The sequence below is a fragment of the Melanotaenia boesemani genome, chromosome 8 (assembly GCF_017639745.1).
Source record: "Melanotaenia boesemani isolate fMelBoe1 chromosome 8, fMelBoe1.pri, whole genome shotgun sequence".
In the NCBI taxonomy this organism is placed as follows: Eukaryota; Metazoa; Chordata; class Actinopteri; order Atheriniformes; family Melanotaeniidae; genus Melanotaenia; species Melanotaenia boesemani.
This window is the reverse complement of record NC_055689.1, coordinates 25,783,580-25,798,487: the sequence shown is the minus strand read 5'-3', so window position 1 is coordinate 25,798,487 and position 14,908 is coordinate 25,783,580. Positions and strand designations below refer to the sequence as shown.

Sequence of the window (14,908 nt, the reverse complement as noted above, 5' to 3'; positions counted from 1 at the left end):
TCCTTCCTCTTCACGTCTCAGCCTTCTCTTTCTCTCTGTATCCTGCCTGTCAGATGAAGCTGTATTTGATGTAAGACAGATCTGATAAAAATAAATAATTTGATTAGTCCGTAAGACTAAGCTAGCATGCAGAAGGCCCCGTTTCATCCAGGCTTTGCGTGTGATGTCCGCTGCAGTATTAGCTGCAGCACAGATTTTCCCACCGGATGAGCAGATGCTTTCCCCTCAGAGTGTTGTGGAAGCTGCATTTGTCACTGAATCTGAGCTGGGATAAGACGTCTGAATGGGATCTAAAGCACTCTGGTGCATCATACAGCAAAATACCTCATTAATGCCGTTGAGCTGAATAGAGATCTGAATTGTGTCATAGAGGATGTTTCTCACAACATGTACAGTAAATCTCTCATAGGGTCCATTGAATTGGAGTAAGACTGACTTGATAATGATGCTGTCCTTAGCCACAGGCTACAACTATGACTTTGAATGAACCTGACAGTAATTAAGTCATGTGATCCTAAATCTGAATTAGAGTAAACACTTCATATTGGACTTAGCCTTGACCTGATGATGTTATGTAAGACAGCCACATAAATTAATGTTCCTTTGGCTTTTTTTTTTTTTTCTATGTGTGCTTCACATTAGGGAGTTGGTGCACATCATGCTGAACTGTTCATTGGTGTTACATGATTACAATGATTGTCTGTATAGCAACTGGCTTCATGACATATGAAAATATCAATAGCAGCTTAGAGTTGCAGAGATCATCACTAATGCCCTTACATTGCTTTCATTAGTTGCTTTAACTTTTGTCTTTTTAATCTCCTGTAATGATTTTTTAAAGGACGTTTTAAAAACAAGTTTTTCTGTGTCATTGTTTTACATCCTTCTTGTTTTGTCTTCCACAGACCACAATGAGGCGACGAGGAAGCAGGGAAGCTTTTAAAGACAAGAAATCCACAAGCCAGGTGAAAAAATAAATATCCCTTACCTTTGAATTTATGTGTAAAATTTACTACAAGCATAAAAATATAGAATATATCATTTTATTTTATTGTAATGTCAGCAGAGCACGTTAAAGAGACAAGTTGTGGTGTTTAAGCTGTTTTCTGTGTCTTTTGTAAAAATCTCTTGTTTTTGAAATGTCAGTACATGGCATTAAAACTTACCCTCATGAGAATTATCATTACAATTATCACTGTTTTGGAATTGGACAAAGGGATTAATCAAATGTTTCATGAAGGTAAAATGTATGGCAGAGCTGTTTTAAGTTATAGAAAAAACTTCTTCTGAATTAAAAACTGATGAATGTGATATAAGCCAGTGAAAAGAATTTAAAAATGCCCATTTTTAGAAAATTTTTAAGTGACTGCTTTTAAATCTTACAATCCAGTGACAAGTGAGTGATTTAAAAACAATTATAGCATTTTTAAGTGTAGCTCAGTGTCAAGCTTAAAAAACAAAACAACAACAAAAAACCTGAATTAAGTATTTTTTGTAGTTTTATAACATTACAAGGTTAATTGAAATTAATAAAAAAAAATTTACCTTCATTTTTTAAAGAAATAAATTTACAGGTAAGAGTAGTGAGCAGGATCTATTTTGGTCTAAAGATTATTAAAAGAACTTCAATTAATTATTATTATAGGACACCTATAAAAACAATTTCCGGTCAAATAGCCTTTTGTTGTAAATTATTGCGCTAGCTAAACGCTAGTTGGTAACCGTGGCAACAGAAACTCAAAGCATACGTTAACATACAGCTGCGGCCGACCGAGCTGCAGGTTCTGTGTCAGAGCCGGTTACCTTGACAACGTGTCACAATGAAAAAAATCCACTCAGCCGCCTCTTGTGAACAACTTTTTTCTTTTGTAAGTGACCTTGGTATAAGTGGAATAATGCCCTTCGATGGGTCATTATCAAAAATTAATAGACGACGCGAAGCAGACAGTTCACGCCTCTGCGTTGTCCGTTATGATAATGAACACCTCGTCTGGCATTATCCCTTAAAACAACAAACATACTGTAATAGTTTGCTTGTGGTCTATACCATAAACACCATTTCCACCTTTCAGGTTAAACTGCTTTCCTGCTGTTTGAAAAACATGTAGCAAGAGAATTACTGGAAAATGTTTAGCTTCTCTAAAAGATCAATAATATATTGCATTTGTGGCTTTTTCTCACTGTGAATAAAATGGCCTGGGCAAAGCAGCTTACAGACAGACGGGGGGAGCCGGAAAGTAAAATCTATGAAAACTTTTATCAGATTGTAAAAGATGTTTGCAAAGATGTTAGCAAATTGTTTTGCTAATATACATATCACTGGTGTAGGAGGACAGCGCAGACCTCCGGTGCCAGCTCCAGTTTGCCAAAGAGGAGTCAAGCCTGATGAGGAAGAAGATGGCAAAACTTGGTCGGGAAAAGGATGAACTCGAACAGGAGCTTGAGAAGTACAAATCCATTTACGGGGACATCGACAGTCCTCTTCCTCTTACGGAGTGCTCTGGCGGCGGCCCCCATACGACACGAGAGGCTGAACTACGATTGCGTCTCAAGCTGGTGGAGGAGGAAGCTAACATTCTGGGAAGAAAGATCGTTGAGTTAGAGGTGGAAAACCGTAGTTTACGAGCAGAAAACGAAGATATCCGCAGTCAGTATGAAAGGGACTGCTTTGGGCGGGAGCCTTTCTCCAGTATGCCCTCATCGCCATATGGCGGTGATGCGCTGGAGTCGGCCAGTGAGCTACGTCGCCATCTCCAGTTTGTTGAAGAGGAGGCTGAGCTGCTGCGACGCTCTATCTCAGAGATTGAGGATCATAACAGGCAGCTAACATCTGAACTCAATCGCTTCAAGTTTGGCCCCAGCAGCAGCTCTGGGCCTCTTGGGGAGGAAGGCAATGAGGGGGGATTGTTTAAACCTGGCAATGGGGGAAGCGGGAACGGGAGCGGCATAATGGTGGAGGAGCTTAAATCAGCCAGGATGCAGATAAACGAGCTGAGTGGAAAGGTCATGAAGCTTCAGTATGAGAATCGTGTCCTTATGTCCAACGTCCAGCGCTGTGACCTGGCTGCACACCTTGGCCTGCGCACTGGTAGCCCTCGAGACAGCGATGCAGAAAGTGATGCGGGACGGCGGGAAGCCACCGAGGACGAGGAGGCAGGAAGACTTCTTCTCCTCCAGCCCAAGAGGGAGGGCCCTATTGGAGGGGAGAGTGATTCTGAAGATTTATTTGAGAAAACAGCAACCACCTCAGGGTTAGGCAGCATCAAACCTTCAGACGGCAGCGACCTCAGCGCCACTGAGCTAGCTAATCGCAGAAGGGAAGAGCGGGAGTCTTTCGCTAATGTGAAGCGCGAGGCTGACAGACTCGGGAAGTCAGTGGACCGTCTGATCACGGACACTGACAGTCTGGTCTTTGAAGGAAGGCTGATTGTGACAACAGGAGAGAGCTCTGAAGACAGTGCAACATCTGGATCCAAACCAGACACTCAAATCCTGGACACCATCAATACGCGCATGAAAGCTTTCCGCACTGAGTTACACATATTCATGGAGAAACTGGACCACATAGGGGAGGGGCTTAGAGAAAGAACAGATGATCTGTCACCAATGCCAACTCTGACAGAGTCAAACAGCTTCTTGTCCACAGTCACTTCCATGTCCCGCGACTCTCCCATTGGCACCTTTGGAAGAGACCTAGTGACAGACTTCCAGGTGAGTTTAACACACTTCCTGTTGCCAGCTCTGCACTGTAAAGTGGCATCTTTTGTTACATTGGGTTTGCCAAAAAAATAAAATAAAATAAGGATAAGGAATTACTTAAAACTTACTGACAACCACTGCAAAGAGTAGCATTAATCTTAAAAGTAATCCACTTGTTCACATCTTCATAACAAATATTATATTATGATTTCATCAATCAGCTCTCCAGCAGACAGAAAAAAACTGTCTCCAACTTTTAGTAAACAGCACCAGAATCTGGACACATATTGTGGCAGTGTATTTGTAAATGTGAGAATCCATTTAGGTTTGAATTAAATGTCCCTAAGCATTCATTCATTAATGGACCATTTAAGGCCAAAATAAACTAAGTGAGAGCTCAAGTCAGCAGTGTGTGTAATAAAAAAAAAAAAAAAAACAGCTTTAATTAGAGACAGTGGTAACGCCACACATCTTAAGCACTCTGCACAGCCGTGCTTGTCGATGGGAATCTCATTAAGTTGTGGGCAAACACATCCAGATGGATGGGTTCGGATTTTTTCAAGTTTGTCCTCATATATGCAGAGAGTTGAAATATTTCAACTCTACATACAGAAATGAGGCAGCATATTACATTAAGACATACTTTTACCAGTCAAGGTGCACCACCTGGCTTCTTATGGTCATTGAAAACGCACTGCTGCACTCAAGTATCAAGAATAACCCGTTTGCATGGTACTGAGGTAGGACGGGTTGGCAAAGTTGATGTAGCTCTAAGGCAGCCACAGCGTTGAAACAGTTGTCTCTGAATAAGTGAGAATCGGCCAATGAGGATATACCAACTCTGCCGACGCGCGATATGAAAGAACACTGGTTGGTGCTACAGCATCTTTGTCTGGTCAGTGTGAATTAACAAAATTTTGCAGGCAGAATAAGGACAGAGTCTTTATAACAGTGTTCCAACGAGGTGACAGTAAACTGGTCACTTACAGCAAAACATGTAGTGGCTATGATGGTCCATAGCACATGCTGATTTTTTCAGTCCTACTATCACTGCATATTCAAATATTTAGAAAAGCAGCTTATGTCCTGCTATGTGATGAAGTTTGATGCTTGATGTCTTACCATTTAAGGCTCCTTTATGCTAAATGTGCATACCCAAGTAGACGTCTTAGATTTGTCTTCTGCATCCTTTACGTATGTACTTCGGTCCATTTTCAGAGAGCTTGCAGATGTGTAGCCTGACCTAGCATATGGAGCAGTACCACTGGAAACTGTGGGGACAGTGTTGTAGTATTGCAGACATGTGACCAGACCACCGCTGTCTACTGCGCTGCCTCTTTTTGTGTCTCTTTCTGAGAATGTACATTATCATGATCTTCTCCACAGCCATCATATTTGCGAACTCTGAGCTTGGAGGTAAACTCTGAACTCTGCACTGCCCTCTAGTGGATGTGTTGCCTAGCGACCGTGCCAATGTAAAGAATGTATGAAAGTATGTGGACACTTAGGTTTGCTAATCTTATAACCTATTTACATAGGTAAAGTGAGCATAAATGAGCTTTTACATTAACACTGCCTTACACAAAATGCTGGCTCAAGGAATAATTGCCGTTTCACAATTGGTACTAGATTTTACTAAATTTTAGAGACTTTGACAAACCTTTTTTGCAGCTTCTGGTCAGACTGGGCTCAAATTTGAGCATTGATAATCTGAGACTGCAAACTGAGGAGGTATCTAATAAAGTCATTCTTTATGCTCAAGAAATATACTTTGCCATACAAAGATATCAACTGACCTTAATTTGGTTTCAATTTTTATCATGAATGCAGCAAATACTATACGATTACTTCTTTCATTTTAGATTTTTGGGTTCAAGAGAGGTTATATGTATATCTGATAAGTTTAACTTTAGTGATGTGTCAAAAACTTACTGACAAACTTTGATTGTACAACCAGAACTACAATGCTGGTTATTCATTTATTGAGAAGTACTGAGTTGGTTAACCTTTTGTAAGGAAAGAAAACCTGGAGTGTCATGAAACAGGTGTGATATACTTGAAAAGATCCGAACCCCAATCCTCCAGACATGGATCATTTGAAAAACTTGATAGACCCCCCCCTCTCCAAACGCACCCCTGTACTGTAAGCACAGAATGACATGCAGTATCAGATCCTTCCATTGTAGGCCACCCAGCTCTACCATACTGGCACCTCTGCCACTCCTCCTCAGACCCACTGCGACCACCATTGCTTCCTGCTGCTACTGCCGCCTTTACATCTGCATCTCCATGCACATTTCATAGCCAGGAGCCCTGCCCGCCTGCTTCCCTCCACTCACTGTCTGCAGCTGCCCTGCTTCCACTCAGCCGGGGCAGAGGGAGGGTGCTTGTTGTGAATGTAGTAAGTAATAAAAGGAGTTATAGCAGCTTCTTCCATTTGGCTTGACTTTCTTGATGCTGTGAATTGTTCTGCTACACCATCATTACTATGACACATGAAGGGTGTGTCTGTTTCCACAGCCTATCATTACACATATACTGTAGACACACTTAAGATTGGTTACGCCACAGTGTTTCCTCAGAGACAAACCATAAAAAGTGTCTGAAACTGAGCTGCATGGCACTGTGTGAGTTGCCTGTGGAAGAACCTTGCTGGCTGGCGTGCTGCTTTCTGTCCTTGTTTTAACACAGCTTTGTGTAAGTCAACATGTCAAAATACAGTGTACTTTTCCAAAGCAGGTTCATTATCTCTGTGTTGCATGATCAGGCAGACATCTTGTGTTTCTTTTCTAATCAGCCAGACTGATGTACAGAATAAAACAAACAGCTCTTCAAACATTTCTTACTTGAATAACAGTCTGCTTTGTAGAGATAATAGACTGAAGCTGCCTCCATGCTCATTCTATCCAATGACTTCTTTCTGCTTTACGCCCTTGCCTGTAGGACTCACTGGTTAGTCTGGGTGAAGCTGGGTGGTTTAGTCACAGCTGACTGCTTGCTAACAGTTCACTGTTTGTTCAGAACAATAAAGCTTTTGAGAAAAGCTGAAGGTTTTATTATTATTATTTTTAATTAAATGATCATTGAAGCAGCAATAAATATCCAGTACAGTAAATTTATAATGAAAATAGAAGGAAGGTAACCAAAGAAGTGCATTCACCAGCACAACTTTCTTGTTATTTTCTTTTTATGTTTTTCTATTTTTTTGATTTATAAATTATTATATTATGTGCCAAAAATAGTTCTTTAGGAATATTGCTTCTGCATCTCAGATTTATGACCTCCCATGATATGGAAAATGGATGAATAGATGGATCTCACATTTATGATAAATGATATTGCATTAAAAACATCATACACTCTTGGAAAGAGCATCCTTTGAAATGACAGATACTTTGTTTTTGGAGTAAATTTTAGAAAAACTGATCCAGCTTAATGTGATGCTCGTGCTATGCTTTAACTCTCTTCTTGCAAACAGACAACAACAGATAAAAATGTCATTTGTTGACGTGGAGATTGTAATCAAATGTTTTATAGTCAGAATTACTCTAATATATATGGATTCAGTCTTATCTTGTAAACATAAACATAACTACATTTTCTCTCAAGATATATTAAATGTTTTTAATTACTACTTAACATCTTGTAATTATGGGAAACTACAGTATTACAAAAGTCAATATTATCTTAAAACACAGCTACCAGTGTTTTATTCGTTGTATGCATGCTTTAGTTTTTGCAAAGTTAGAAACATCTTAGATCTGTACTCATGTTTAAAGCAGAGTAGTTCATTTTATGTGATGTCTTGACACTTTGCCAGTTTTACAAGATGCTAGCATAACACTTGGCAGCTTTAATTGCAACTTAGTTTCTCATGAAATAACGAAGAACTTATTTTGTTTTTCATGTCATAACTGTAACGTATATTTTTGGATTAATGAAAAAAACTTTTAAAATTACACCATGTGGGTCTTTGAGACACTAAAAATCTTAATATTCATTAATCCTGATCAAATTGAGATACAACTGCCTCACATACAAGTTGTTGGTTAAGTCATAATTATCTGGGAATCTATAGAAAATACCCCCATATATATAAATGTTTTCCCCTTTGGTGAACACTTCTTATCTTTTATGCTAACTTCAGTGTTAGCTAGCAACAGTTATAGCTAAGATGCAGCTAGCATGTTGCTGCTTCAAACTCCAAGTCAGGCCTCAAGTTTCTTTGTATTTTTTAAGTTAAACGATCTCAAAATGATGTGCATCATACAGGCTCGAGATGCAACTGTTGTGTACTGCTTGTACACACAAAGCTGTGCACGGGTGTGTTAAAACCTTTTAGCGTACTAGCTCTTGCTATGCAGTTTACCGTGGTATCTCTCAGCTGTTGGTTTGGACTCATGTATCCCTCATTGCATGCGCTTCATAACAAGTGTTTTGCATTCTTTTCCCCCCTGGTTCCCTCTCTTTGTTCCTCTTTGTGTTCCCGCCAGATGTTTCAGCCCATGATTTTGTTCATCCTCATTCTCGTTCTCTTCTCATCTCTCTCATACGCCGTCATCTTTAAGTTGGTCTTTCTCTTTGCGCTTTTCTTCGTACTCTAGTCCGTTTGTTTCCACATCGTTTAGTCAGTTAGTTGATTTTCCCCCCTCCTCTGCTTATATTCTTTACCCATATTCTGTTTTGTTTTTTATTTTCCTCCTGCCCGCTTTCTTTTCTTGTCCCCTCACCCCGTATGTTGTCTTCTGTCTTTTTTGTCCACAATCCACCTCACACATGTCCCCCCTCCCACCCCACCCCAACACCTCCACCACCACTTGCACCCCTATATCCTGCACCTGTTACCCCTAACCCCACTCCCTCAACCCCACTCCCTTACACCCTCTTCCCATCACCCGTTTTCCTTGCCTTCCCTCTTCACGTCACTCACAGTCCGTTCAGAGGGATGAGCTGGAGTGGCGTCTAGGACAGGAGCGAGGCGTGGAGCCCCAGCCCCAGAGCCAGAGCCAGGGTGGGGGCCAGGCCCAGAGCAGGGGAGCCACAGGACTCACTAGGTACCACAGGCCCCTGGCTTTAAGAATAGAGGTCAGTGCCTCCTCCCTCCTCCATCTCCCTTCCACCACGAGTACTTCCAAGTCTAAAGCATGAATCTGGACATGTTTTGAGGTTTTCTTTTAATTTCTCCCTCATCAGCTGATTCAGAACAAAAATTCAGAACAAAATGTGGTTCAGACAAGAGTGATGAAGCTTTTTCAGGGTGAGCAGCTGTGAAATGCAATTTTGCAGGATCAATAAAAACTCCAAAGAACAACTCCAAAACTAACTGAAGCATGTCAATCTCAGCATGAGTGAATGACACTGCAACATACCAACACAGGATTGGATGCATCAATCCAACGTTTCCTCTCCCGATATCAACTCCATTTACATCACTTAAGATATCCGCAAATAGGTTTTATGTAAATTTTATACATTTTCCGGAAGTTTTTGTTAATTCAGCTTCTGGATAATGACTGATTCAAAAAGCAGCCAATATTTGTTGCCCTCCAGTGTAGCCGGCAGATTTCTGAATATTGAAGATCGAGCATTTTTGACTTCCTTTTCCAGCATGAGTCATTGTGCGAGATGGATTTAAATCCTTTTCAGGCAGTAGTTGATGGTTTTTAGATTGAATCTCAGCTAATGCACTCTGCTGCTGGTATATTTTTCTGAAATGTTTATATGCAACTAATGTCCACTCAAACATAATTGGTCTTTGCTGCTTTGCTTGAACATGAAAGGTATACATCTGTTTCTGAATATTTGTCTACAGATTCTGTATATTTATATGCAAATATTTGTCTTTATAGATGTTTTAAGGGCCTGAAACTTGGAAATAAGATCATCTTAAACTATTCTGATGCATTATATTGATTCTGGCAAACATAAAAATGATTTATTCAATGAACATCTAAGGAACGAGTACATCAAATGAAAGAATAACCCCCCTCTTTTGTAAATTTTATTTTTTATTTTTATCAATCCTCAAATATAGGAAGACAAAACCGTGGAAACCTATTCTATAAACCCTAGAAAAAAGAATTATGAACTGTATCTGAACACGATATGTTTTCTTTAACCATAATAAAACATAGACATCCTCATCAAATGGACAAGAATCAGTGTTCTGGAGTTGTTTTTTTTTGGGGGTTATGTTTGTTACAGGTTGCTCACCTGTAAAATGTTCGATAGTATTTATAGTTGCAGATTAAATATAAAGAGTAAAGAGTAGATTATATAATTTATCTTAGTTCCTCAAGAAGGTTTAATCTGGTTCACTCAAAGTTTTTGAGGAGTTTCTGAGCGCGGTTCACTACTTACTTGTTTCGGGTGATTTTTAAACTATACAAGGTCAAATGTGCTCTTATCAGAAGGCCACTCAGTCCAGCATGTCTTTGAAACTCCAGCCATGATCACTTTATGACAAACACAATCTCACTTCATTCACTCTCTACTTTCACATTGAAATCCACTCCCACAGCTACCGATGTTTGTTTGGTTATTATGATTTATTTTATTCTCCTTTTGATTTTGCATTCTTTTATTAAAATGTGTGACATACACCCCTCTACAGTTTTTTTTTTATTAATTGAGGAAAGAAATGGAGGGTATTGCACTCAATAAAGAAGGGGGATAACATTTTGTTCAGGTAGCGCACCAAAGTTACTCACATTTTATGTTCCAGTAAGAAATTTGCCTGCTGGTGGTGGTTTGTTGCCCTTTAAAACAGCATGAAGCAGCAGCCGTGTGCAGATATTTTGTATACTGACATGACTTGTGAGGATTTAGTGGTCATTCAGTGCATTAGAGCTGAGTTTGCACGCAGTGCCAGAGGTGATGTCCTTTGGCACTGCTTCATCACTACCAGCTACACTTTCATGACTCGACTCAGCATATTTAATGCATGTGAAATTGATTGCAGTCTGCACACGGATGTGTCAAAAGAAAAAATTTTGCACTTCTTCCAGCACATATCTTGAATCTATTAAATCCTTGGCTGTTTAATAAAGCGACCAGAGAGTCAAAGGACAGTGATTCATAATCGCTGCTTCATGCTTGTGCTCATAAGAAATTGCCAGCTGTTATGTAATGCAGAGTACTGGCAGTAGTGATGTGACACAACTACTACAGCCACAGTTATAGTACATTTGTGTGGATTTCTTTTTGTCCCCATGCCTTCTGTTGCAGTGTAATCTATGAGGTAAAATGAATGAATGAACGGGGAAAGCAGCTCAGATGTGGCAGGATTAGCTCTGCACTGTCGCCATGTGTGATTTGCATTTGACATTGGGCTGACAGCGAGGGATCGGGGGTCAGCACAAACTAAACGGCTCAACTTACTGTTGGACGGTTCAGTAGAGTCGCGGCGATGGACAGAGAACTGAAATCACATTAAAGAAAAAAGCGGCTGCACTTTTCAAAATGTTGCAGTCTGGACTTTGAGGTATTAAAAAGAAAGGCAGTGATGGTTTTATACACTCACCTAAATCTGAAGATGAATCATCACATTCAAAACCATAAACATGAGCATTTCATTTCCCTACGAGCATTTTCACATGTAGTAAAGCAAACCTCACAAGTTCCTGTTGCAGCTGCTGTATTTGCTTTGTGAAATGGATCTTTAGGTGTATTTTAATATAATTACACATTATTTATGTTAACAAAGATCTCTTTTGGTGATAAAATAAACACCAGTTTGTCTGCACAGAGTTCTGCAGTTCCTGCACCATTTCTGTCTTTATATTACTGCTTTTATAAGATGACAATGTTATTATGCTACTTTTTTTTTTTTTACGGTTCTGTTAAACCAAACGTAGTGGTAATTGGTAACTCAAAAAAGTAGCTGACAAGGTTCTACTAAAATTTGAAGTGAACATTAGCTTTGATCTTTCTATATAACGTTGTAGTGAACTCACTCAGAAATCAGCAGCAGTTTTAATAAGTGTGTGTGTGTGTGTAAAACTCTAATTTAAGATTTTTTATCCACATTCCCCAGTGATTTTCATTGTTTTACAGTGGATTGCAACAAAAGCAAATTTAATCAAGTAGATATATCTCACCCAGAAATGCCAAATAGACTTTAAATAAGGCGAAAAGAAAATTAGTATGTGACAACATATTCAAGGAGCTGGTTAAGTAAGTGTTTGTTGTGCTGTTGTGGGTTCAGCTCCGGGAAACGCCTGCTTCTGACGTCCAGCTTCGTCTGGATCACGAACGAAGGACGAGAGCAACAGCAGAGGAGCGGGAAGCTGTCGGGACGCTGCCTCAGGTACTGAATGACGACGCAGTTTAATGGAAAGACCAACAGTATCTTGCATCAGTTGCTCTGCTACTGAGTCTTTGTGAAGTTTGAGCATCATTTTAATAATGCATCACTCTGAAGTTGGAAGAACGTTGATATTCTAATCTGTCCTTTGTTTTAGACTAAGACTGACAATGTGCTGCTTTCAGTCTGACAGATGCAGTGTTGCTCTTACAACACGTCAGTCTCGCTTCACTGAAGTTACTATGATTTTTTCCAAGATTATATAATGAAAGCTTTAGAAAAACAAGGGGATTTGTTTGGACTACAAGCTGTCAGTCATGTAGTATAATTATGAATTGAAGAGGTGATTAGATTTTTTTTTTTTTGTTTGTTTTTAAATATTAAAGAATTTGGTTTTTGTATCTCAAACATTTTTATGTTTCAACTTCTACTCTTTTTTATGTGATCAATCATCTACAGTGGTCCTGGGGTTCAGAACAAAAATGCTGAAAAACAACCCCAAACAAAAGAAAATTTTCAGCGGAAAAAAATAACATTTTTTATATACACAAATTTGTGTTGGTTGAAATGTCTAATAGCTGCGGTGGCCTCATACCTTAAGGCTATTACAGCTGCCATGTTAAAGTGACAGCTGAATTTTAAACCTCAGTTTCTGACAAATCACCATTAACTAAAAAATTACTATTGGTGGGCTTTTCTTTTAATTTTTTAAATATGAAACCATTACTTAAAAATCATGTACTGAAAATGGGGAACGATTGTCTCTGTTTAACACTCAAAACCATAGAAAAACTATTAAAGTTTTGGAATAGGCCAGCTGTGAACGAATTTATTTATTTATTTATTTGAGTTATTTGACAGGGACATTGCATTTGTACGTAGTCACAAAATATTGTAGCTGAATGAATTAAACATTTAAATCATGCTTTCTTCTGCAGCAGGAGGACGAGCGTTTGCATTTGGAGGGGCAGCATGAAGGTTTGGAGTTTCAGGGCCTTCAGAGTCATGAGGTGTCCTGGACTCAGGAGAAAGACATGCTTCAACAAGAGGTCCGCCTCTTCAGACGTAACACCATCATCTTCTACATGAAGCTCAGGGGGATCCTGATGCACTGGAGGCTTGGCCACAAGGATGACTCAGGAGACAAGATGGTGCATCTGGAAGTGAGTCAGATTCATCTTTTTTTTTTTTTTTTTTTAAGAGGCTTTTCTGAAAACACATTGAAGTTGTGTGTTTCCTCCAATGTTCTTCTCTGTTAATTACTCACATCCTGAAGGCTTTAAAGTATGATAATGGAAAGATGAGATCCACGTTATCAGAACAAGGTGGACTTTTTGTGTGTTGTGGCTTTAACATTGCTGTATATGCAGAATGGTCATCTCCAGGATGTCATTATAATATCTTTGATTCATTAATGAAAGATAAAGCACATGTCATTTACATTTATACCTCAAACATTGCAAATGCACGCTATCGTACATTTCTAAGCAGCATATCAGGCTGTGAATTGAGTCTTTCAACGAGAACTAATTGAAGCGAGTGGGAACAAACAAGTGACTCATTTTTAAGCTGTTTTCAGTCTTTGAGGCCTTTACGTCCCACAGGGACTCGAGTACCTGCAGGACTGATGGTTAAATGGTTACCCGGCTGATTGAGCGACTCGGTTTGTTGTACAGTTTGTCGATTTGATGGTCGATGCTCTTCTTTTTCTTGTTATCCTCTCAGACTTCTGGTTGATGCTTGTAATTTAGGAGATTCATGTTTTGTTCCTCTCAAATGTTCAGAGGATCCCCAGAGATCACAGCACAGTTTGGCCTCCTCTGTAAACTCTCACCTTGAATTTTCTGTTGAGAGAGCTTTAGTTTCTGTAATTACAGTCCTTATCTCAGCTGTTTTGGACCTCTTTCCTCATATTGTCTGTAGCTGCTTTGCTTTAGGGCACAATATAAATCAGCAACAGCGACTAACAGCATTGAAAGCATTTATTTATATTACCGGCTTTTCTTTTTCTCTTGGGCTGAATGATTTAATATGAGTCTGTACAGTAGTTTCAACTCAATTAAATTTCTGTAACATGACTCATCAGTTCATTCACTCGATGTCCTGTCGTGAAATCTAATTTGTGCTTACAGATGGTGCAGTAGTGAGGAGCCACAATATACCTTGTTGGATGTTTATCACACACAACTCCAGAGAACCTTTTGTAAAGTAAAATATCTTCCTCTCACAATAAAATTAAACAATTCCTCCCACTTTTATAATACAGGTGAGAACGAGAGAGCTTATTTTACACTTGTCCTTGATTAGTCTGCAAAGGTTTAGTCATGTTGAGATGTATAATTACTTTTTAAGTCATTTGCACATTTTCTATTGAAGTCTGCAGTTCACTTGGCTTTGTTCATCATTGCAGTTTTCTAAGGATAAAGACCATTGTGGAGCAAATCCAAAATGTTAAAATATGCACAGTTAATCATAAAAGGCCATGAACAAGTTTGCTTTCATTTGGGAAACCTTTATTATGCAAAGCTGTCTTTAAAGCAAAAAAAAAAAAAAAAAAGTCCAAATTTTACAACTGGATATAAAAGATGATGACGATAGAATTGTTTAAAAGACCATGAAATAATATTGCAGCTCAAAAATATTGGACAAATGCACTTGTGCCCAAGCAAAAACAAAGAAATCAAGTAGTCAGACTTAAGTGTTGCAATATTTCACTTGATTAAATCGAAGAGGAGAAATCTGTTGATTCACTTTGCAGCTCTAATAACTTACTGAGTTCGTTGGTGTTAAGAAATAATGTATTTGGTTTTTACAGATATAAACTACAGAATGAGCTTAAAGCTTGTCTTATTGGCAGAGACTTTTACTGGTGTACAAGTCACAGTGATGACTTCTAAAGCTGGC

At 39.1% G+C, this 14,908-nt stretch overlaps 1 protein-coding gene across 6 annotated transcripts in view; it reads left to right on the top strand.

The window, feature by feature from the left end:
* The window catches only part of LOC121644736 (microtubule cross-linking factor 1), a 91,946-nt gene that overhangs the window by 36,032 nt on the left and 41,006 nt on the right, over nt 1-14,908 (top strand). For 5 of the 6 annotated variants that reach the window (XR_006011306.1, XM_041992902.1, XM_041992899.1 and 2 more), the window contains exons 4-8: nt 906-965; nt 2,329-3,711; nt 8,632-8,784; nt 11,906-12,007; nt 12,943-13,167. Coding sequence is in view for 5 of the 6 variants with exons in the window: in XM_041992902.1 (XP_041848836.1) it covers nt 906-965; nt 2,329-3,711; nt 8,632-8,784; nt 11,906-12,007; nt 12,943-13,167 (1,923 nt within the window). In the remaining variant the exon portion in view is untranslated. The remainder of the gene's footprint in view (nt 1-905; nt 966-2,328; nt 3,712-8,631; nt 8,785-11,905; nt 12,008-12,942; nt 13,168-14,908) is intronic. The other variant, XM_041992900.1, reaches the window with a different exon arrangement.